The 25,347-nt window shown below is 38.0% G+C and overlaps 1 protein-coding gene and 1 long non-coding RNA gene across 3 annotated transcripts; one reads left to right on the top strand and one right to left on the bottom strand.

Annotated features, from left to right (window-relative positions):
* The first annotated feature begins 28 nt into the window (after positions 1-28).
* KCTD18 (potassium channel tetramerization domain containing 18) lies at positions 29-24,367 on the top strand. The gene is made up of 7 exons (XM_086719235.1): positions 29-165; positions 2,576-2,811; positions 4,353-4,564; positions 6,854-7,047; positions 8,351-8,445; positions 13,602-13,704; positions 22,163-24,367. The coding sequence occupies exons 2-7, from the start codon at positions 2,643-2,645 to the stop codon at positions 22,641-22,643; spliced, it is 1,254 nt and encodes a 417-aa protein (XP_086575361.1). The 5' UTR covers positions 29-165; positions 2,576-2,642; the 3' UTR covers positions 22,644-24,367.
* On the bottom strand, positions 7,725-22,177 carry LOC147578618 (uncharacterized). 2 transcript variants are annotated; one of them, XR_015255424.1, is made up of 4 exons: positions 22,044-22,177; positions 19,689-21,802; positions 12,996-13,081; positions 7,725-8,431 (listed from the first exon to the last, which is right to left on the bottom strand). It is a non-coding gene; the product is annotated as an uncharacterized LOC147578618 (long non-coding RNA). The 2 variants fall into 2 exon arrangements; XR_015255425.1 differs by having other exon boundaries at positions 19,789-21,802.
* Positions 24,368-25,347: the final 980 nt, after the last annotated feature.

Below are 25,347 nucleotides of genomic sequence, written 5' to 3'. Positions count from 1 at the left end.
CGGGGCCTCCCTCGTTCCGGCTGCAGCAGCCGCCCAGCCGGGCCGCACGGGGGCGCCGCTGGGGCCGCGCTGCTCCAAGAGTTGCTGAGCAGCCGAAGAGGCCCTCACTTCCGCGTCGGTCCCCGCGGCGTCCGGCGGCCGCGCCGAGGGCCGGGCTGGCCGCAGGTCAGTCGGGGAGGCCGCCAACCCGGCCCCGCCCGTGCAGAGGACCGGGGCGCCGGGTGGGCCGCGGGCCCGGGAGGCGGCGGGGCGCCCCAAGGAAGGGCCGGATCGCGCCGATAACACGGGCGCCCCGGGCTGCAGGCTCAGGCTTCGGGCCGATTCGGGGACCCCGGGCCGCGGGGACACCGGCGGGGCTTTCGGGTGTCCCAGCCCCTCCCCTTTCGTCCCGCGTCGTGGGAGGAGAGCGAGTCCTTTGAGCAGAGTTTATTAAAGTGGGGTCCGTGGGCGGATCCCCGACCCCATCTGACTTTCTGAACCAGACTCTGTGTTGTGGCCTGGGAATCTGAATATACCTCAAGCGTCTCTGATGGTTTTGATGCAGGTGGTCACAGAACCGCACTTTGGGGGCACTTCCTCAGAGGGCAGGGCATTTCCGACACAGCAGGGAGTCTAAGTGGGTGCATTGAGGATGGGCCATTGACTGGCCTTGAAATGGTGTTGGATGGTCCTCTGCCTTAGGAGAAACTGACTGAGGCAGGGGTATCTCTTAAATCCCTGCACTAGGGTGCTGCTATGTTCCTGTTGCCACCACTGGAGTCTTCAGATGGACAGATGCTTAATGAGTAAAGTGCCCCGGTCTGCAGCCTTAGGGATGAAACAGTGCTGAAATAGACAGTGTAGGGTGCAGCAGAAAACTTGGAGCCAGTCCTGCTGACCCGGGGCCGACTCCGCCACTTACCAGCAGGGCAGTCCTAGTGTGGACCCTGCTCACATCACTATTTCTTTCTCCAGTGTCCTCATCTGTCAATAGAGACAGTAATTCCTATCCAATAGGGCTTTTGTGTGAATTAGGTAGTGTCTACCAAGTGTCTCCTGCAGTAACTGTCACATAATAAGCATTGAGCAAATGGGAATTATTGATAGTGATACAGATTCTGTCTTCCTAGAGCTATAGTCTCCCAAACTAGGGATTAAATAGGTGAGAAAAACGTGGAGAGAGGTACACAGTATATTTGGTGGACTGTGCACAGATTCTAACTGGGGGATGCTTGGGAAGGTCATGCAACCTGTGAGATTTGCCTGTGGCTTTGAAGAATAGCTGGATTCCAGGGAGCTGGTAACTGGGGCAGCATGAGCCAGTTCCATCCTGTGCTTCAGAGGTGGTTCTCTCACATGGGTCATTGCAGGGCTGCTCCTGGGACTTTGAGGCAGCAAAAGAAGTCATGTTGATAAGTGTTTTCTGAAGGCTAAACTGTTGATCCATAAGAGTTTCTGTTTACTGACCACGCTTGACACATATTGTTTTTGTCAGACACCGATGGTCTCCTTTTCCCATCTCCTTGGAGACTGGCTAAATTAGAGCATCTACAAAAGGATCCTAGTTGATCGCATAGTAAAAGTGAGTTGCCATGAATATAGTTGAGTCTCTTGGTGGCCATTTTGCATTTGCAGTGAAATGCGCAGTCACATCAGGAGTACCTTTTTATCACAGTATTGTTTTAGGTTCCAGAGAAACACCACAGTCACTTGTGGTTCGTCCATCTCCAGAATAGATTAAGAAATCAAGTCCTTAAAACTTCCCTAAAGCTTCATTCAGCCATTTTGGAATGAAGAAGCCAGATGATTTAGAGCTGTTATTTGTTGCTCTTTTGGACCAGTCTGGCTACTGGCACACATAGAATTCTGATCTCAGTTGATAAATTATATATTCCTTAGTTACCTAATCTAGGAACTACAATTAGCATTGTTAATAATTTCTGCTTATGTTTCCTTAAATCTACAGAGCCAATATCAATCCTTCAGTATATGCCTTATGGTAAAATTGATATCGTTATAGATAAAATTTATATTGTTATTGAGTACTTACTCTGAGCCATAGACTGTTCTATGTGCTTTTTATATGTCCTGTTACTCCTCTGATAGTCCTTTGAGGTAGGCCCCATCCCTGGCTCCATTTTATAGATGAGGAAATAGGCAGAAGAAGATAAGTATTTGCCCAAGGTCCCTAGTTAGTGGTAGAGCCTAGTAGCCTAATTCCATGCTACATGCTGACCCCCTCTGCAGTCTAGATAGCTCCCTCAGACTTATTATAGTTTAAAAAGATATGTGAATATCAAAGAACATGAGCAAACCTCACCTTTGCTTTATATGGGACAGACAATGCATTTTCTTGTTAAATTCTTTAAACAGTCATTTCAATAGCTATGATTTGGTTGGTAATAGTTCATCATTTAAAAATACTCTGAACCAAAGTTTTCCAGCTTCTCGGCATATCTCAAACTTCTTTCATGTTATATAAAGTCCTCCAATATTGTTAGTGCTGAGCACCTTATTTTAAATCACATTAAGATGTATTTATTTTATTATCTATTTGGTGTATTATTGGAAATGTGATTGTCCTTTGTTTTTACAGAGGTGGACCAGGACCACCATTATTTTGCAGTTTCTGAAAGCGTTTCAAAGCAAAAATTTAGGTGTTGATGGGAGCAATGGAAGGTCACAAGGCAGAAGAAAAGGTGGTAGATATTCTTCGACTGAATGTGGGTGGCTGTATTTACACAGCCAGACGTGAGTCCTTGTGCCGCTTTAAAGACTCCATGCTGGCATCCATGTTCAGTGGTCGTTTTCCTCTAAAAACAGACGAATCAGGTAAATAACTAAAGTCCATAAAGCATGATCATGAATATTCATTAAAATAGTCTAGTTTAAATTCCCTTTGGTTTTTCCTAATTACAATGGAATGTATTAGACTAGTGTAGTAATTATCGAGATCATTAGAGTTGTATGGAGATTTATTAAACACATGAAGAGGTTAAATACCAGTTTCCAGAATCTGTGATGCTGTCACTAAAAGTTGACAAAAAAATCAATGTGTGTTAAGGCCTACCATCACCTAAATATGGGGATTGATTATACTTTGAAAGTTGTTACGTTCGTGCAACTCCATGGGTAACGATATTGCGGCTTCTCTCTGTGTTCTTCAGTTAAAACATTTATTCTCTGGAGAAAGCAGCTGCCCTCATAGTTCACAGGGCAGTCACTGTAGTGTAGAATTAGTGTTAAACTGGCCACCCAGTCTAGCTGCGTAGCCTTGTGTGGGCTGATGTGGACTCCTGCAAAAACGTCAGTGCAGTGTACCAGCAGTCACCTAGTGGTAGAGGACGGAAAATTGGTCTTCCAGGAGAAACTGTAAAACACAAGGGTAGGGATCTGGGGCTGCTGCTCTTCTTGCTTGGAGTGCTCTGGTATTTGCTTAACCTACTCCCGTTTGTAAAGAAATCTCAACAGTGCAAATAAGTCTTTTTTGCACATCTTTGGTGTTCTGGAGCTCAGAGAACCCACTCTTGCTTCTGTGTCAGAAGAGGGGGTTCAGGGGATCTTGAGCAAGAGTCACTGTTAGTAACCCTGGGTCTTGAGAGATTGCTTTGCCAGCTGGATGGCAGTTGAAAGAATGGAAAACACTGATGGCTGGTGCCCATGTGGGCAGGAAGGTTGTTGGCAAAAAGATAGCAAGCAGGGATTGAGTTTTTCCTCTGCCCCCAAGTTTCACCTCCTTAATCCCTTCTTTTCTAAGCTAACCAAGGAAGAAAAGGAATTATTGAGTAGCCTCACACAGAAGTGTTTTTAAAAATTCTGCTAAATTGTCTAAGAAAGCCTTTTGTCATAAAGTAGTACCAGCATAACATTTCTTTTTTAAAGTTTAGGTTCTCACAATACAAAGGGACTAACCTATTAAGGCTAAACATACAGTGTGCCTGGAGCTAGGAACCCCAGTTTACATGTCATTGACACTACAAGTTGACTAACATACAAATATGACATAAATGAGCATGTCCTCATTAGGGAGGAACTCCATACATCTTTCCTGGCCAGGGAGGACTGAGCTTAGGGGTAAAGTTACATTTCAGCAGCAGTCGGATCTCCATGGCTTTTGAGTGGCCATAGCAGGAATATGGTCATTGCATCTAAAATTCCCCCATGGAGCTCAGAATACATTTTCCTATATGGTAGGTGAGAATACAGAGGATCACCAAATATGGCTAAACCCATTTGAACACTAGTTATTAACTTTCTTGTGAGAAAGAAACATTTCTAATTGTAGAGGTCTGCAGTCTGATTTTAGTTTGACATGTTGAAACTTTATGGTCATATGTATCTATGCAGTGATTTTTGAACTGGATGTTTTCTAGGGGCTTGTGTTATTGACCGTGATGGACATCTATTTAAATATCTCTTGGATTATCTTCATGGAGAAGTTCACATTCCCACAGATGAGCAAACCCGTGTTGCTCTGCAGGAAGAGGCTGATTATTTTGGCATCCCGTATCCATACAGCCTGTCTGACCACTTGGCCAATGAAATGGAGACATATTCTTTAAGGTCAAATATAGAACTTAAAAAGGTCTTGGCATTTTCTTAAGTTTTAAAAAAGTACATACGTATACATATATATATGTTTTTATACACAAAGCAATGTGTGTTATTTTGCATAGCCTGTGTTGCCATGAAAACCAAACATGAGAAAGTTACTTTTTCTAATTTTGAAGACACATTTCTTAATTACTAATCTTTTGAAGGCCCAAATTCTATGTTCTAGGAAAGTGTATTACATTGCCACTCAAAGGTTTATAGTTTTTTTATTTCTCATTGGAGATTTAATACCTTTTGATGGCTTTTTTAATAGAAATATTCTGCTCTTTAGGTTCTTTGTAAATAAAGAGCAATATTGTAGTATGTAAGAGTATAGTGGTATTTTATTTACTGAAATGACTTTTTAAAGAATGGTCACAAAAATAAAAGATTGTAGAAAATCTACCTGATTTAATAAGTGTAGCAGTTTGTTACTAAATTAAAACATTGGTTTGATTAATTCACTTTGAGATCAGTAAGTATTTTTAAAAGATATTTCTCCTTTAAATCACATTTTAAAGATCTTTACGTGAAAGATCTTGAAAAACTTCATTACCTATTTTTGTCTTACTGATAAGTATTATATTTGCTTTTAGTACCTTTGGGCATCTAAGAAAATTTTTTTCCCTAGATGATTAATAGTAGTGAAAACTGACCTGAATTGGGTTTGATTTGCATATCAGTTTAGGAGAGCAAGCTGACAGTATGGTTATTAGGAGTGTAACATGAAGAGACAGTTGATTTGGTTCCAGATCGTCTTCAGGAATTTGCATGGTTGTATGGGTTCTGCTACTGAAGTTATATAGAAATTGAGTTGTCAAACAGTTTAGGGTGCTGTTTGCCACATCTGCAGAATGGGGCTAAGAAATCCTGACTGGAAAGCTGGAGTGGGTTGACATTCATCTTCTGAAGTCTCAACTGTAGTCTTTTGATTTCTGATTTGTACACAAAGAGGACATAGCATGTGTACATTGACTGTGTCAGCCAACACATATTTATCTCAAATGTTTTTGGTATATAGAGCACTGCTCTTGGACTGTGTGGGACACAAAGAAATATGACATACAGTTAGACAGCAATATTAAATGAAAATGTAAGACATGTTAGAGTCCTATTTTCATTCACTGAGTCAGTAAATATTAGGCATCTCCTTTGTGTCAGGCACTATTCCAGGCACTTGGGATACAACACAAAACAGACAAAAGTGCCTGTCCTCAGGGCCCTCACAGGAATAATGCTGGTTCTCTCAGGGAAGGCCCTTGGGCACTCAGCTGGGTGAAGCGCTCCAGCTCTGTTTCCCTTAGCACCTCCTAGGCTCACGTGGTTACAGTTATCCTATGTGCTGATGGCTTATTGACTGTCTTTAAATTTCCTAGAAGTTTATTTATTTATTTTGAGAGAGAGAGAGAGAGAGCGAGAGAAAGAGAGAGAGAGAGAGTGAGAGTGAGAGAGAGAGCACACTCTGAGGAGGGGCAGAGAGAGAGAGGGAGAGAGAGAACCCCAAGCAGGCTCTGCACTACCAGCGCAAATCCTGACATGGGGCTCAATCTCACAAACCATGAGTCATGACCCAAGCTAAAATCAAGAGTCGGATGCCCAATTGATTAAGCCACCCAGGTCTGTCTTTTACATTAGCTATAAAACTCTAGAAGGGCTGGGACCCTGTCTTTTGCTATAGGACCTTAGTGCTCAACCACGTTAGTAACTTCTTAATATTCAAGAGAATGAATGAATAGGTAGATAAACGCCAAAGGAGTTCTTAGAGTTTGCACTGATTTGTATATCTTTCAGTGGAAAAGAACAAGTTAATCTGGTTAATTCATGATTGGATTTGGAGTAAAAAAAAAAAATCAGCTATGGGGCTTAGTGAGTAGAAGGCGAAAGGAATATTGAGTCAAATGGGAAACTGGGGGGAAAATAAAAGGAAAAGAAAAAGGTCTGACTCTTAATCATATGAAGATTTTAAAATTAAAAGTAATGTTGATAGTGAAGCTAAAGGAGGAGGAAAGAAAATACAGCTTCCATGTGGAAGAGGATTCTCTAGATGAAAAGGTGTTGGGTTTTTGGGTGGTGCTTTTTGTGATTTACCCCACCCCCATGCCAAATTCAACAAAAGCATGTTTGGTTTTTCAAGGTGTAAAGACCAGGCTGAAATTTATCATCTTTTTATTTCCCTTATGACCAACTGAAATTGCAGCTTCACGTGAAAGTAATAGAACCAAATTCATTTCTACTTTACTCCAGAATTAAATTCAAATTTTGTATATTTTTTTTGCTCCAGGCTTTAACAGACTTCTGTGATTCATATGGTTTAGTTTGCAATAAGCCAACAGTTTGGGTTCTCCACTATCTTAACACATCTGGTGCAAGCTGTGAGAGTAGAATTATTGGTGTATATTCCACAAAAACTGATGGAACAGATGCTATTGATAAGCAGCTGGGAGGAAGAATTCACAGTAAAAGCATTTTTAAAAGGTATGCCCATATTTAAATATGAAAGGGAACAGAATAAAGTTTTGGTCTCTTGTAAGAGGTGTTACTGAATTGTATATGTGGTTGACTAGAAAAGATCTTCATTCAACACTTGGCAACACACAGAGTGAGCTCTAGAGCTGTTGAGACAAGCCTGCTTCAAGGAGATTGTAATTAAGACCACTTCACATATATGTAAACTATGGGACATCCACAGTGGTCTACTACATTGCCTCTCACCTGGGAGTGGGCATCAAAGTCCCCTAACAGGCCATGTCTGGCTGTCCTCCCCTAGACCATAGTCCAGGAACAGGAGCACTGCCTAGAAGTCAGCAGCCCTGCTGAGTGGCACAGGACTGGCATGTGCCTCGGTGTCCTGTTCTGAGAAATGAAGGACTTCCCTGGTCCCTATCAGCCTTAAAATCCGATGACTTGAATGTAAAATTCTTTTTTTTTTAATTAAAAATTTTTTTTTTCAACGTTTATTTTTGGGACAGAGAGAGACAGAGCATGAACGGGGAGGGGCAGAGAGAGAGGGAGACACAGAATCGGAAACAGGCTCCAGGCTCTGAGCCATCAGCCCAGAGCCCGACGCGGGGCTCGAACTCACGGACCGCGAGATGGTGACCTGGCTGAAGTCGGACGCTTAACCGACTGCGCCACCCAGGCGCCCCGAATGTAAAATTCTTAAGGGTTATTCTCTTAATATTTTTTTTGTAAACTGACTTAACACAGCGGTCAGTTCACATTACGGTTTTTTTTTTTTTTTTTTCTAATTCTCTGGGCGGTTGGATTGGGTCACATATTAGTGACTAATGAATGATCACATGAACTTGCTTTTTTAGGTGACTAAATATGTCATCATTTTCTGAATTCTTTACAGGATGTTTATATAAGATATACGAGTGCCTGGAACAGTGCTATGAAAGTTTTAGTCAAAGTTGAATCTTTTAAAATTTTCCTGGAGTTAGGTAATTTTTTTTAGAAAACCTATTTCTAAAGATTTGTTGATTTGTCTGTACAGTCTATATTGTGAAATTAACAAGTGCTTTACCACATTAAAAAGAGATTGAATATAGGTTAGTATATGAGTATAGTATATTATACTCATAGATATAATCTATAGTATATTATTATCTATATATGTCCTTAAGAGTTGCAGAAGAACAACTATTCAATGCCAACATATTTTTTCCCTTAATTAACAAGTATTTGGTAGTATATTGAGTATTGGCTGTATATACATACACACACACACATACATTCATACTTAGTATGTTTTCATCATCTTTTGCAATATTTCTAGAGAGGCGGGGAATAATGTTCAGTACATTTGGAGCTATTATTCAGTAGCTGAATTGAAGAAAATGATGGATGCCTTTGATGCCTGGGAAGGAAAAGGTATAGTACAATTCTTTTATTTCATGGCAGAAGGTAGACTTTCCCATAATAAGACAAAGTGAGTTCAATTGCTGCATTTTTCTTTTTTGAGAAAGTATTTCTTTGTAAGGTCAAGACATTTGTCACTTCAAAGTATGTTGATTGAGACAATTTACTTAAAAATCTTTAGACCCCATGACTTGCTAGATATTACTAATAGTTTATAATCCAGTAACCTAAAAAATAGTTTATAATTTTAGCATCTGTTAGTTATGCTTATTTAGTTCAATTCAACAGGAATTTATTTAGCATCCACTTTGTACCTAGCATTGTCCTTACTTTGAAATTTGACCATTGTTACCAAGCTTCTTATATCATTTGATAATAATAATGCTGTTTAATATTCAGTGTGATAAGTAGTTTACATTCAGTAACCCTTAGTCTTAAAACAATTCTGGGGGCGCCTGGGTGGCGCAGTCGGTTAAGCCTCCGACTTCAGCCAGGTCACGATCTCGCGCTCCGTGAGTTCGAGCCCCGCGTCGGGCTCTGGGCTGATGGCTCAGAGCCTGGAGCCTGTTTCCAATTCTGTGTCTCCCTCTCTCTCTGCCCCTCCCCCGTTCATGCTCTGTCTCTCTCTGTCCCAAAAATAAATAAATGTTGAAAAAAAAATTTAAAAAAAAAAACAAAACAATTCTGGATGTTGTTTACCATTTTATCGATGAGAAAACTGAGTCTTAGGCCATGCCACTTGCTTATGGATCACAGAGCGTTAGCTGTTCTATGCCTAAGTTTTTTTCCTTATTTAACAAGTATGTATTGAGTGTCTATTAGGTGCAAACACTCTAAGTTCTAAAATTGGGTCCGCAAATAAATAAGACACATGTTGGTCCTCAAATAGTCCTAAAAGCTGGTAGAGACAGACATTGCAAGTCACAAAAGATTGCATGCAAGGACAGGAGGGGGGTTTAAAAAACTCTTCATCACCTGCTTCTCTTCAGGTAGGGTGCTAGTACCAACCTTTCTTTCCTCAACTTTGCACCTCTCACTCTTCCTCTCCCCCCCGCCCCCAGATTACACCCCTCAGGCAGATAGAAAAAAGTGCTATTCTCTTTAAGCTTTTTATCTTAGATTTAATTGACTTTGAGACACTTAGGCTTAAGTTGAGGAACAAACCCCCTGGTGTTCTCTGTGTCTCCTATTGTGCCTCTGGACTGGCAGACTGCCCAGAAGGCTTTGGGAGAGCCCTGGCTGGTCTTCTTTCTCCACTGACTCAGGAAGCTGAAGTGAAGAGCTGGGATCACTGACTTACAGAGTGTGAGACTGATTTTAACTTTTTAATAAGTAGGTAATGAAGTATCATGGGTATTTAACACAGTTCTGGAAGGCCTACGGAAAGCCATTAGACAAGAAACAGAAGTGAGAGAAAGAAATATTGGAAGGAAGGAGATAGTTATTTGTGGAGAGTATGTCTTTTTAGAAAACCCAAAGGAATCAACTAAAGGTATCTTATAAGTGATGAGTTTAGTAGACCAAACCAGCTGGATACAATGTAAGTAAACACAAAGATCAGCTTACTTATGATAGATTAGTTAGAAATCATAGGGGAAAATCCCATTTACAATGGCAATAAACAACAAAATAACTAGGATGACCTATCAAGAAATACTTGAGTCTTTTATGAAGAAAACTACTAAAATATATTCATCCATTCATCAATTCATCCATCCATCTATAAAAAAAGAAGACATGAAGAGTATGGTAAGACCTACCATGCTCCCAAACAGGAAATTTATTCAGATAGATTTTATAATATTCATTATAAAGATATCAGTTTTTCTCAGATCAAATTATAGGTTTAACACAATCCCTACCAACACATCAGTGGAACCCTTTGGCCATCTTGAGGAAATGATTCTAATATTCCTTGAAAGAATAAAGCAGTGAAATAGCCAAGGACATTTTGGAGAGCAGAAGTCATCAGAGGAATGAATCTAACTATGTGATAGTAAAAATACTATATATAGATTTGTGATAGTAAGAACCATATGTTTCTGGTGCAAGAATAAATGCAAAGATCAGGAGTAAACCCCAATGAAATTATAAGAATAAAAATGCTATGTGATAAGGAGTATTAAATATCAATGAAAAAAGATGGATGATTTAATATGAAATTGAGAAATATGCTTAGGAGAAAACAGAATTTTAACCTCATGTCACTTATCAAAATAATCCCAGGTGAATTTATGGATGAAAAATGAAGCTATAATAAACTATAATGAAAGTTAAACAAATAACTGATTTCTTAAAAGGGAAATAAATCATAAAAGACAAAGATGAATAAATTTGATTACATAATATTTAATATAACTTTAAAACAAAAAAGTATAAAAAAATTAAAAGGCTAATAAAAACTTGGATAAAAATATTACATTAACTGGACAAAGAATATCCTTAAAATAGAGAAGATTTATTTAAATTGATTAGAAAATCAACTCAATGCCTATTATAAATAAATGTGCAAGGTTCATGACCACAAAATTTTCAGGAAAGGAAATCAGCACGTGGCATGAGGTTCAAACTCATTATTTATCAGTGAAATATGTATTAAATGAGAACTATTTTTTACATACCAGATTAGTAAAGATCTCATGCATTTTTGGCAGGAGTAACAATTAATACTACTGTGTTGGGAAGTAATTTATCATTACATATTGATAGCATCAGAACTGTTCATATTCTTTGACCTGATAATTCTACTTCTAGATATGACCAAATGCAGATAAAGGTTTATGAACAAAGTGTTCAATTAAGCATTATTTATAATAGAGAAAAAATAAAAACAATATAAATGTCTATGATAGAAGGTTAAATACATATTGGCACATCTATGGGAAACTGATGAGCAATAGCTATTAAAATTATTTTGAATAATATTTTACATACATGAATGCCCATGATACAATAAGAAATTATCAAAAGCAGGAAAAAAAATTAAATGTAAAGTATATTCAGTAATGTGCATATCATATGAATGAGAAAAAGACTGGAATCAGATTCATTGAAGTGTCATGAATCATGATTCCTAGTTTTAGGATTAGAAGTGATCTTGATTTTTTTTTAATATATACTTTTCTATATTATCCAAGTTTTATACAATGAAAGTGAATTATTTTATAGGAAGGCAAAAATAAAAGTTTTAAAAAGAAACTGTGGCATATCTATATATTGGAATACTACACAGCAATAAAAAGAAATGATCATTAATGCATATATCAACATGGATGAATCTTCAAAATATCAATGCTAGAGAAACCAGACACAGAAGGGTACATACTGTTATGATCCCATTTTTATGACACCCCTGAAATGGTAAAACTATGGAATGGAGGGGAAGGCATCAATAGCAAAGGGGTACATGGGAAATTTGGGGGTGATAGAAATGTTCTATGTCTTGATTGTGGCTATAATTATATGACTGTATACATTTATCAAAACTCATTGAAGTGAGTACTTTAAAAGGGTGAATTTTATTTTATGTAAATTATCTCAATAAACCTGAGTTAAAAATAAACAAACAAACCTTAATGGATGGGATTTGGGAATGTTTTTGTAGCAGCAGTATGTTTGGGAGCATGATCAAGCAGTTCCAGAAAATTATTGTCTTAAAATTAGGTCCATAGGCTCTGTGAGTATTGGATATATCTGTTACATATACTAATTTATATGCCCAGCTTGCTAAGTTGGTTAATATTTATTACTAAACCTTTAATGATTAAAAAACAAGACACCAGGGGTGCCTGGATGGCTCAGTCAGCTGAGCATCTGACTTGCTTTCAGCTCAGGTCATGGTCCCAGGATCATGGGATCAAGCCCCAAATCAGATTCTGTCCTGAGCATGAAGCCTGCTTAAGATTCTCTCTCTCTTCCTCTGCCCCTTTCCCCTGCTCGTGCTCTCTCTTTCTCTCGAAACAAAACAAAAACAAAAAACCACATACATACGACACCATATCCATTCTTGGGACTTCAAAGTTATTTTTAAAAAAATGTGAACCAATTTTTATTCAACATTTTTAAGCCTTTTTTAATGCATCTACATATAATTTTTTATGATTCTTTAAAAATTGGGGTGAAATTCACATAATATAGAATTAAAGTATAGACTTCAGTGGCATTTACTACATTAACAATGTTGTATAACCACCATCTCTGTCTAGTTCCAAAACATTTTCATCATCCCACAAGGAAACCCAGTACCTGTTAAGCAGTTACTCCCCATTCCCTTCTCTCCTCAGCCCCTGGCAACCACCAGTCTGCTTTCTGTTTCATTGCATTAGCCTGTTCTGGATATTTCATGCAACTGGAATCATACAATATATGACGTATTGTGTCTGGCTTTTTAACTCAGGATAACATTTTTGAGGTTCATAAAAATACATTTCAAACTTTCATTCAGAAACTTTAAAAGTTAAAATGAGTTTGACCACAATCTTGGCCTAACACACTACCCTAACAGTGATAGTTCATATTCATATAATGGTCAAAGGAAATTTACAGTGGTTCACAAAATTTACCTGATTTGATGAGTGCTGCAATCCAATGATGTTGACATGGCAAGTGTTAAGACCGTCATTGTCCAATCCTTGCACTGCTGTCAACACTAGAATTTATAAAATAAAGGCACCAAACATCTGTTAAGCGCTTAGTCTGTTATAGGCCCTATACTAAGCATTTTGCACTTATTTACTCGTTTAATCATCACAACAAACCTATGAAGTATATACTGTTATTGTAATTTTACAGATGAGAAAATTTAGACATGGAAAGTTAAGTAACTTTCGCAAGGTCGCATGATTAGTGAGTGATAGAAGTGGGATTCAGACCCAGGCAGTCTTGGCTCCAGAGCCTGTGCCTTTAACTCATCTGCCCAGAACCCATATAATGATCTACTAATTATCAGTAGTAGATCTGGGGCTGGTAGCCAGAAATTCCCTAGACCTGGGTTATGAGTTATCCCACTATTGCCTTGTTTCTTCATGGGAACACTTCCTGCATACACCTGCTTTCTTCAAATGGGAGGCATGAATCTCAAACTCTTTCTGCTTAGTCTTACACAAAAGTGTTGCTGAACCTTTTGCAGTGGACAGTGGCTCTCTTAATTATGCCTTTTGATCTTCCAGGTGTTAGCTACTGGCGGGTGCCTCATGAGCTGATAGAATGTTGGACTCTGGAAGAGCGGCCTTTACTTGGAAGCCTGCGTCACATGGCCCCAATTCGAAAGAGGTTATTTGTGTTCTGTTGATATTGTTTTTTGTTTAAATCTGTGACCTGTATTTTTATTGCCTTTACTGGGGAAATGAATAATGGTTCTTGATCTTACTAAGTTTATTAGTCACCTAGGTGAGTATTCTGCATTACCATCAAAATATAAATCTTGATAAATTCAAAGTTTCCAAATCTATGTAAAAACTGGAAATAATTCTCTAAAACTGAGTTACAGTATGTTCTTTTTGGGAGAATGTGATTTTAAGAATACTAGTGGACATAGTAAGAATGCTGTGGTAAGTATTTTTCCCTACAGAAGTAAAATCCTAGGCTTTATTGGCAGTAGCCAAAAAAATTATTTGTTAGACTTAATATTTGAAATTTACTGTGACTTATTCTGAATTCCTTTCTCCTTCCTATTACCACCAATAGTATTTTTATTTAATGGTATTTTCTTGTATCTTCTGAAATTATTATCAAATTCAGTCCACATCTGTGCTTTTGACTGTACTTTAAATACATTTAAAATCATACTTATTTTTCATTATCTAGGTATCATTCATGGTTTTTAGATGTTCTGACTTTTTGATCATCTGTTGTGAATTTGATTCAGTGCCCCTATAGAATCTGTGATTGCTTTTTTTTTTTTCCCTTTTGGATCTTTCATAGAAATGCAGAGAATTTTCTTCAGTTTTTAATAGTTAATTATCTCTGGTTAAAACATTTTTTTTTCCTTAAAGTCCCTCATTTTATTATCAATATTTATTTTGCTTTTTGAACTTACAGTTAGCAAATACTGTTTGGGTCCAGAGCAGTGGTTCTCAACTGAGGGCAGTTTTGTCCCACAGGGGACATTTGACAATGTTTAGAGACACTGTGGGGTGGGGGATGCTACTAGCATCTAGTAAGTAGAGGCCAGGGATGCTCCTAAACATCCTAGAATGCATTGAGCAGCCTCTACAACAAAGATATATCCAACCAAAAATGGCAATAGAGCTAAGGTGGAGAAATCTTGGTCAAGACTCTAGTAGAAGATGTGGGCAGAAAACAAAGCAAGCAGGGATGGTTTTATGGAGATTCTCCTCTGCGTTAATTGTTCTTTCCTCTGGGGTTTATTAAGCATTATTTTTGATTCATGGATAGGATAATGATAATGATAACTTAGAAACAATTGTGAGGTCCTGAAGAATCATTTGCTTCACCTGAGAAAATTTAGTTATGTTCAGTAGAGTTTTAGGGTTGAATATATTATATTTGCATTCTTTATTACATGTCAGTTTTCAAATCGCCATGTCATTATGATCCTATTTCCAAGATCAAAATTCATTATGTTATATTTATTTGCCTGTGAAAATATACCCACACTGATAAAAGGGAGAAAAATTGGAGGATTGCCATTATACTTCCTGTTCAGAAGGTGAAACTGATGCAAACAGTGGCAGGAGCAGGCAGGATTTCGACAGTGGTTGTTTGACAGTTTTAAGGTCATTTCCTTAAACCTTAATATCATACTGGCTCTTTACAGATATTGAACCATCCTTGCATCCCTGGAATAAATCCCACTTGATCATGGTATATGATCCTTTTAATGTATTGTTGAATATGGTTTACTAATATTTTGTTGAGTATTATTGCATTTATGTTCACCAGCGATATTGGCCTGTAATTTTCTTTTCTTGTGGCATTCTTGTCTGGTTTTAGTATCAGGGTTATCCTGGTCTCATAAAAATAATTTGGACGCATTCCCTCCTCTTCTGTTGTGTGGAAGAGTTTGAGAAGGATTGGTATCAAATCTTCTTCAAATGTTTGGTAGAATTTACCAGTGAAACCTTCTGGTCCTGGACTTTTGTTTATTGGGAGGTGTTTTGCTTTGTTTTATTGTTTTTTAAGTTTATTTATTTATTTTGAGAGAGAGAGAGCATGAGTGGGGGAGGAAAAGAGAGAATGGGAGAGAGAGAGAGAGAGAGAGAGAGAGAGAGAGAGAGAAAGAGATTCCCAAGCAGGCTCCATGCTTGTCAACACAGAGCCCAACATGGGGCTCAAAACCATGAACTGTGAGATCATGACCTGAGCTGAAATCAAGAGTTGGATGCTTAACTGACTGAGTCACCCAGGAGTCCCTGTTTTTTTGTTTGTTTGTTTGTTTGTTTTGTTTTAAGTAAGTTCTAGGCCCTACATGGAGCTTGAACTCACAATCCCAAGATCAGGAGTTGCATGTTCCACTGACTGAGCCAGCCAGGTGCCCCAGGAGCTTTCTCATTACTGATTCAATCTCCTTACTAATAATTGGTCTGTTCAGATTGTCGATTTCATCATGAGTCAGTCTTGGTAGGTTGTATATTTCTAGGAATTAAAAAAAATTTATTTGTCCTTTTTTTTAATTGAAGTATAGTTGACATACAATGTTATATTAGTTTCACGTGTACAACATAATGAATTGGTGATTTTATATATTATGCAGTGCTCACTATGATAAGTGTAGTAACATCATACAGTGTTACTATAATGTTATTGATTATATTCCCTATGCTGTGCTTCATCCCCATGACTTATTTTATAACTAGAAGTTCGTAACTCTTAATCCCTTAGGAATTTATCCATCTGGTCTAGTTTGTTGGTGTGTAATTAATCACAGTAAGCTCTTATGATCCTTTGTATTTCCGTGGTATTAGTTGTAACACCTCTTCATTTCTGATTTTATTTGAGTCCTCTCTCCTTTTTCTTAGTGAGTTTTCTTAGTGAGTTTTCTTAAAGGTTTGTCAATTTTGTTTATCTTTTTAGAACTGGCTCTTAGTTTCATTGATCTTTTCTATTGTCTTTATAGTCTCTATTTCATTTACTTCTGTTCTAATCTTTTATTTATTTATTTTTTAACATTTATTTATCTTTGAGAGACAGAGAGAGACAGAGCACGAATGGGGGAGAGGCAGAGAGAGAGGGAGACACAGAATCCGAAGCAGGCTCCAGACTCTGAGCTGTTAGCACAAAGCCCAATGTGGGGCTCGAACCCACAAACCATGAGATCATGACATGAGCTGAAGTTGCACACTTAATTGACTGAGCCACCCAGGTGCCAGCCTGCTCCAATCTTTATTTCTTTCCTTCTACTAATGATGTGTAGTTGTCACTCAGCTATTCTTTAGGGGTTTTTTTTTATGAGGAAATTGTTCCATATGTAGCTGTAGACTCAGTGTATTTGTGGGAGGAGATAAATTCAAGATTTTCCTACATCACCATCATGAACAGAAACCTATCATATGGTTTTGATATCGTATTGAAAATCATATGATCATCTCAATAGATGCAGAAAAAGCATTTGACAAAATTCAACAATTTATGATAAAAACTCTCAACAAAGTGGGTATAGAGGGACTGCACTTCAACATAATAAAGTCCATATATGACAAGCCCACACCTAGCATCATGCTGTATGGTGAAAAGCTGATAGCTTTTCCTCTAAGGTCAGGAACAAGACAAGGATACCCACTTTCATCACTTATATTCAACATAGTATTGGAAGCCCTAGCTAGAGCATTTAGGCAAGAAAAAGAAATAAAGGGAATCCAAATTAGAAAGGAAGTAACAGTGCCTGGGTGGCACAGTTGGTTAAGCATCCAACTCTTGATTTTGGCTCAGGTCATGATCTTATGTTTTGTGAGCTTGAGTCCCGCATTGGGCTCTGATTGGCTCCACTTGAGATTCTCTCTCTGCCCGTCCCTTGCTCATGCTCTTTTTCTCAAAAATAAATAAATAAACATTAAAAAAAAAAAAAAAGGAAGTAGAACTGTCACTATGTGCAGGTAGCATGATATTATATATAGAAAAAATTACATCAAAACTGCTAGAATTAATAAAGAAATTCAGTAAATTTGCAGGATACAAAATTAATATACAAAAATCATTTATATACACTAATGATGAACTATCAGAAAGAGAAATTCAGAAAACAATCCCATTTACAACTGCACCAAAAAGAATAAAATATTTAGGAATAAATTTAACCAAGGAGGTGAAAAACCTATGTATTGAAAACTATAAGACATTAATGAAAGAAATTGAAGAGAACATAAATAAATGGAAAAATATTTTGTCTTCATGGACTGGAAGAATTAACATTATATTGGCACAAAAACAGACACATAGACCAATGGAATAGAATAGAAACCCCAGAACTAGACCCACAAACGTATGGCCAACTCATCTTTGACAAAGCAGGAAAGAACATCCAATGGAAAAAAGACAGTCTCTTTAACAAATGGTGCTGGGAGAACTGGACAGCAACATGCAGAAGGTTGAAACTAGACCACTTTCTCACACCATTCACAAAAATAAACTCAAAATGGATAAAGGACCTGAATGTGAGACAGGAAACCATCAAAACCTTAGAGGAGAAAGCAGGAAAAGACTTCTCTGACCTCAGCCGTAGCAATCTCTTACTCGACACATCCCCAAAGGCAAGGGAATTAAAAGCAAAAGTGAATTACTGGGACCTTATGAAGATCAAAAGCTTCTGCACAGCAAAGGAAACAACCAACAAAACTAAAAGGCAACCAACGGAATGGGAAAAGATATTTGCAAATGACACATCGGACAAAGGGCTAGTATCCAAAATCTATAAAGAGCTCACCAAACTCCACACCCGAAAAGCAAATAACCCAGTGAAGAAATGGGCAGAAAACATGAATAGACGCTTCTCTAAAGAAGACATCCGGATGGCCAACAGGCACATGAAAAGATGTTCAGCGTCGCTCCTTATCAGGGAAATACAAATCAAAACCACACTCAGGTGTCACCTCACGCCAGTCAGAGTGGCCAAAATGAACAAATCAGGAGACTATAGATGCTGGAGAGGATGTGGAGAAACGGGAACCCTCTTGCACTGTTGGTGGGAATGCAAATTGGTGCAGCCGCTCTGGAAAGCAGTGTGGAGGTTCCTCAGAAAATTAAAAATAGACCTACCCTATGACCCAGCAATAGCACTGCTAGGAATTTATCCAAGGGACACAGGAGTACTGATGCATAGGGGCACTTGTACCCCAATGTTCATAGCAGCACTCTCAACAATAGCCAAATGATGGAAAGAGCCTAAATGTCCATCAACTGATGAATGGATAAAGAAATTGTGGTTTATATACACAATGGAGTACTACGTGGCAATGAGAAAAAATGAAATATGGCCTTTTGTAGCAACGTGGATGGAACTGGAGAGTGTGATGCTAAGTGAAATAAGCCATACAGAGAAAGACAGATACCATATGGTTTCACTCTTATGTGGATCCTGAGAAACTTAAGAGAAACCCATGGGGGAGGGGAAAAAAAAAAAAAAAAAAAGAGGTTAGAGTGGGAGAGAGCCAAAGCATAAGAGACTGTTGAGAACTGAGAACAAACTAAGGGTTGATGGGGGGTGGGAGGGAGGAGAGGGTGGGTGATGGGTACTGAGGAGGGCACCTTTTGGGATGAGCACTGGGTGTTGTATGGAAACCAATTTGACAATAAATTTCATATAAAAAAAATAAAAAAAAATAAAAAAAAATAAAAAAAAAAAAGAATTAACATTATAAAAATATCCATACTACCCAAAGAATTCTATAGATTCAATGCAATCCCTATCAAAATTCGAATGGCATTTTTTATAAAAATAGAACAAACAATCCTTAAATTTGTATGGAACCAGAAAAGATCCTGAATAACCAAAGCAATCTTGAAAAAGAAGAACAAAGCTGGAAAACTCATGGTCCATGATTTCAAACTAGCATAGTCCCCCCTTATCCACAGGGGATACATTCCAAGCCTTCCAGTGGATGCCTGAAACTGTATAGTACTGAACTTTGTATGTACTATGTTTTTTCCAACACATACATACCTGTAGTAAAATTTATTTTTTTTTTAATTAGGCACAGTAAGAGAGTAATAACAGTAACTCAATAAAATAGAACAATTGTAACAATATACATAATAAATATATGTGAATGTGGTCTTTCAAAATATTGTACTATACTCACCCTTCTTCTTGAGATGATGTAAGATGATAAAATGCCTGTGATGAGATGAAGTGACGTGAATGATACAGACATTATGACATAGCATTAGGCTACTACTGACCTTCTGATGATAGAAGAAGGATCATCTGCTTCCAGGCGATGGTCATCTGTGGGTAACTTAAACTGCAGAAAGTGAAACTGTGGGGGGGGGGGGGACTACTGTATATTACAAAACTGTAATAATTAAAACAGTATGGTTCTGGCATAAAAACAGACACACAGACCAATGGAACAGAATAGAAAGACCAGAAATAAACCCACACATATATGGTCAAGTAATGTACACAAAAGCAGCCAAGAATATATAGTGGGGAAGGGACAGTCTCTTTTGGTGTTGGGAAAACTGGATATCCACATGCAAAAGAATGAAACTTTTGCGTGGATCCCTATCTTGCACCATACACAAAAATTAACTCAAAATGGACGAAAACAGAGGCAGTAAGTTCCTTGACATAGGTCTTGGCAATGATTTTTTGTATCTGACACAAAAAGCAAAAGCAACAAAGGCAAAAATAAGTGGGACTACATCAAACTAAGACCTGCACAGCAAAGGAAACCATCAAAATCAAAAGACTATCTATTGAGTGGGAGAAAATATTTGCAAATAATATTATCTGATAAGGAACTAATGTCCAAAATATATAAAGAACTCATACAACTCAAAAGCAAAAAATAAAATAAAATAAAATTTTAAAAAAGGGCAGAAAATCTGAATGGACATCATTCTGAAGAAGACATACGGATGACCAACAGGTACATGAAAAGATGCTCAACGTCAATAATCATCAAGGAAATGTGAATCAAACCCACGATGAGATATCACCTTAGACCTGTCAGAATGGCTATTATAAAAAAGACAGGAAATAACAAATGTTGGCAAGGATGTGGAGAAAAGGGAACCCTTCTGCTCTTATGGTGGGAATGTAAACTGGTGCAGCCACTATGGAAAATAGTTGGAGGTTCTTCAAAAATTTAAAGGTAGAACTACCCTATGATCCAGCAATTTCACTTCTGGGCATTTACCCAAAGAAAATGCAAAGAGTAACTTGAATACTTCATTGCAGTATTGTTTACAATATGGAAAAACCTAAGTGTCAATTGATGGATGAATGGATAAAGAAAATGTGGTATATATATAAATAAAGGAGTACTACTCAGCTATAAAGCATGAAATCTTGCCATTTGTGACAACATGGATGGACCTCCATGGCATTATGTTAAGTGAAATAAGTCAAAGGAAGACAAATATCATGTGATCTTTGTTTTTTCATAAATGAAAGTAAAATGAAGTAAATAAATGAAGTAAAAAAAAATTCAAGCTGGTAGATACAGAGAACTGATTGGTGATTGCCAGAGGCAGGAGTGGGGGAGGGGGAGAAATGGGTAAACTAGTTTTTTGTTTTTTTTTTTTTAATTTAAATAAGTTGAATTTTTTTTAATTAAAAAAAAAAACATTGTCTTCCATTTAGACTTTTTATAATGAATGGCAAACTCAATTCAGGAATCTTGTAAGTTTTGTCTAATACTTCTTAAATTGAAAAAGCATCTAACTATACCATGGGTTTGACCATTCTAGCAGTTCCCAAAATGCATTTCACAGAATGCTAATTTTACTGGGTGCCAAAGGCTGCTTTACAGATCCATATTGGGAAATACGGATGCAACAAAATTAAATAGGTGTCTTTACTTTAGACCTCAGAACCTTTATTAACTTTCAAGAGGAGAGTAAAATATGCAACAGCATTTCTCAAAGAGTTTATGAAACAGTAAATTTTCTCAGTAAATCAACTGTTGTTCTGGGGGGGGGAAAAAAACCCCTAACTTGAGATCATCCTGGTTATCATCTGGATCACTGTGAGGATTCTTAGGAACCAAGTGATGTACTATGTAATTCTAATGTAACATTCCAAATCTTAATTTGTCGTTGCTATTAACATGGTGATTTTATTTTATTTTAGAAAACATTATGGTGATTTTAATAGTTCATATTCAAGTAGAAACAATCTTTTGTAAACTTGGTAATTTACTTATTGACCTTGGTGGGAGACAAGATGAAGTACCTGATCCCTCTAAACCTCTTGACTCTGGGGCGCCTGGGTGGCGCAGTCGGTTAAGCGTCCGACTTCAGCCAGGTCACGATCTCGCGGTCCGTGGGTTCGAGCCCCGCGTCGGGCTCTGGGCTGATGGCTCAGAGCCTGGAGCCTGTTTCCGATTCTGTGTCTCCTCTCTCTCTGCCCCTCCCCCGTTCATGCTCTGTCTCTCTCTGTCCCAAAAATAAATAAACGTTGAAAAATAAATAAATAAATAAAAAAAAACCTCTTGACTCAAATTCTTGATGAAAACGATTTTCCTCACCCTGAAAATAAACTTTGCGGACGTTTTCAGGAGTTACCAAAACTGTAAATGCTGACATTGACATGCTTCTGTATCCACAGGCGACTGATAGCTTTCAATGAAGAAGAAGAAGAAGAAGTGAACTGTAAGACTGGTCCTAAACCAGTCCGATTTCTGGGCCCTTCCACCAGCACCCAAATTAAAGTCAAGAACTCGGCGTCGGTCCGAGTGTCTCCGGCCAGCGCCCTCCACTCTTCAGGCGGAAAGGCAGCGCAGCGTTCTGCGTCGCCAAAGGCCCCGTCGTCGGTGGGCACCGTGCTGCCAGGCCAGCCCCAGGCTTCCCGTGGGGCCAGGAGCGCTGCTGAAAACGGAGCCGCACACCCACCTCCGGCCAAGGTCCTGCTCTCAGACAAGAAAGCCACCCCGCCGCGAGTGATAAAACTGAAGCGAACTCCACTGTGCGCCGCCGGGCCTTCCCCGCCAGCGGGGGAAGCACAGCGACCCGCGGAATCCCCAGCACCGCCCCCGGAAGACCCTGACGCGCACGCGCGGACTGAAAACGGGCGGGGCCAGGCTGATTGACAGAAAAGTGGGTTCCTGACCTCCAGCTCGCCTCTCGGAGCGCCCGACCTGTGTGGTGCAAATAAGTGGCGCTGTTCTTGGTGCAGTAGAGGTGAAAGCTTATGCTGGTCTTTAGGATCGTTATGGGAAAAATGAAGTGAGTCAAGTAGGAATGGAGGAAGGAAGCTTTAAGTGGTTGAGCCTATCATTACTTTTCATTTTCCTTACTTTGACATGGTTTGTCTACTGATAGTTTGAATTTCAGGGTGGTTTTGTTGGGTTTTTGGGGGTTTTTTTTTTGATGGTTAATCCGTATTAAGGCAACAAAACAGCACAGTACAATAAAACAGTACAGCAGAACCATCACTAGAGAAGTCTACTTTGTTGCTGAGTAATTACAGACTTTAGGCTCTTTTGTAATGTTACTCATTGCTGCCCAGGGCCAAGAGTGGGATTAGTATTCCCGTCTGCTGAAACAGAATAAGAGAGGGTGGCGTTAATGCTTCCATGCGCTGTATCCCAGCCAAGAGAGATTTGAGAGAAAATGTGCACCAAGGTGAACCCCCCCACAGGTTACTTTCAGTCTCAAAAGCCGTCATGAAAAGAGATGAGGAGGAAAAAAAGAGTAATTGAAGATCACACTTTGACTCAAAGTATTTTCTTTCCTAGATTGGTTTTTTCTTTGTCTTTTCTGGTAGCAGATTTATTTATACATCACAAGATATCTTGGAATGAGAACCATATAACATGTCTTCAGAATGAATTGTTAAAATGTTTTAATTTAAATAAGTGAAGTTTTGAAAGTACTTTGAAAAAGAAGTTAAACATTAACTTTTAACTAAAGTTACTATTTGTTTCTCAGGAATGACCACCGAAGAGTCATTCTGACCATATAATATGATTTTTATGCATAAAATTCCCATTTAACTTGAACTTAATATTTTTAAGTTAAACAATCTTTTAATTAATCCTCTATTTTTTCACAACTATTCAGTTGTATGTGTTTACTCTTACATGTTAAGTTTTATAATTGGATCCCATATTTCTGCCTTCAGTAAGCAGTATGCCTACAGTGTATTAAAAATAAGTCCATAAAGCAGGGTACTTTTTACTCAATGCTTATCATTGTACTTACATTACTTTGAAAGAGTGAATATACTCAAAACATTACTTTTTACAAAATAAAGTAAAACTTTTCCATAAAAAGTAACATTTTCTGTGACTATACTTTTTTTTTAAGTCCTAGAGCCCATTGGTAGCATGAGAACTTGTTTGTTTATGTAGGTTATCTATTTCTGGTTTCCAAATTTCTTTATTCCCTAGATAATGTATGAAATAATTAAACAAATTTTGTATATCTATTCAAATACCAGCAGCCTTTTAAAATAGGTGTTTTATCTGGCTAGAAAAAAAAATGAATATATAACTGATGGTTCATGAACTACATTTCCCTGTAGAATATAAAAAATACTTAGTCACCTTGAAAAATACTATTATAAAGACTCTAAGCATTCTGAAAATCAAAGATCATAGTGAATTTTGAGAACTTCCATTTAGGACATTACTAGTATTGCTTGATCTCGGATATCTTGAATTACTGATTCATATAAGAATATTTTATACCAAGGTACCAATAGATTTGCTTGATGGAGGGTTGCCACAAACCTTCAATCTGTAAAAAAAAAAAAATGCAGTATCTATGAAGCACAATAAAGCAAAGTGCAATTAAAAGAGGTTTGCCTGTACTCATGGGTGTTTCTGCGAATAGCCTTCTTTTCTTTGCCTCTAACAGTTTAAAAGGAAGTCTATTTAGCACATCTAGTCTTTGTAAGAAGGGGGTTTTTGGAACAGCTACTAGGCCATGGTGCAGCCAAGGTGGAAAGAGACAAATGGTCCCTGATGGACCATGGGTAGCAAGAGTCAAAGTCAAATTCAGAATGCTCAAGTAATTTGAAAATTACTTTAGTTGGGGTGGTTCCCTGGGGACTAGGTACTTTTGCATGAAATCACATTTCTCCAGATTCTGTAGACACAAAGGAGTAACTCATCATAACCCCCTGGTCTTCCAGGAAAATAAAAAATAAGAAAAGAGAAAGTATGCTTTATAAATAATAGTTCAGTGTCATTACTTTGGAAATGTAGGTTTGTGCGGTTGTTGGGTCAGAGGAGACAAGAAATTCTTATGATGAGTAGGACCTTTAGTACTGCTCGTATCAAAAAGATATAGGATTATGCCCTTCTAGGCAATCTGTGTTGAAAACTGGTTTGTCCTGATTAAAACTGGTTAGTTATATCATGGAAAGCCCTAAGTCTGGCATTTTATATTTTATATTTTTAAATAATAATTTTTTGCTTCAATGTTGCCTTATAAGGCAATACATTGTAATATTTTATAAAGTATCTTCATATACTTTGTTTTATTGTGTTCATTTTGCTTTTTAGTTACAGCACAACAATATAATGAAGGTAGTCTTTCCCAATTCTTTAAAGATCAAGAAAATGAGGTTGAACAACATAAGAGCTGTACAATAATGACATCCCCCATAACATTCCCCCATATTGGCCCCTGAATGACACAACATCACTGAACAAAGGAAAAGCTAGAGGGAGGAAATAGACTAAAATTGTGAATTTGTTTAATATTTAAAGTTGTTGAGCAGTTAGGTATTAAACTATTGGATAACATATCTGTTTCCTACTAGAGAGGGGACTCCATTGCCTCTAT

The sequence above is a fragment of the Puma concolor genome, chromosome C1 (genome assembly GCF_028749965.1).
Source record: "Puma concolor isolate L17-30 chromosome C1, mPumCon1.1.hap2, whole genome shotgun sequence".
Taxonomy (NCBI): Eukaryota; Metazoa; Chordata; class Mammalia; order Carnivora; family Felidae; genus Puma; species Puma concolor.
The sequence above is the reverse complement of the archived record's forward strand: the minus strand, read 5'-3'. Positions and strand labels throughout refer to the sequence as shown.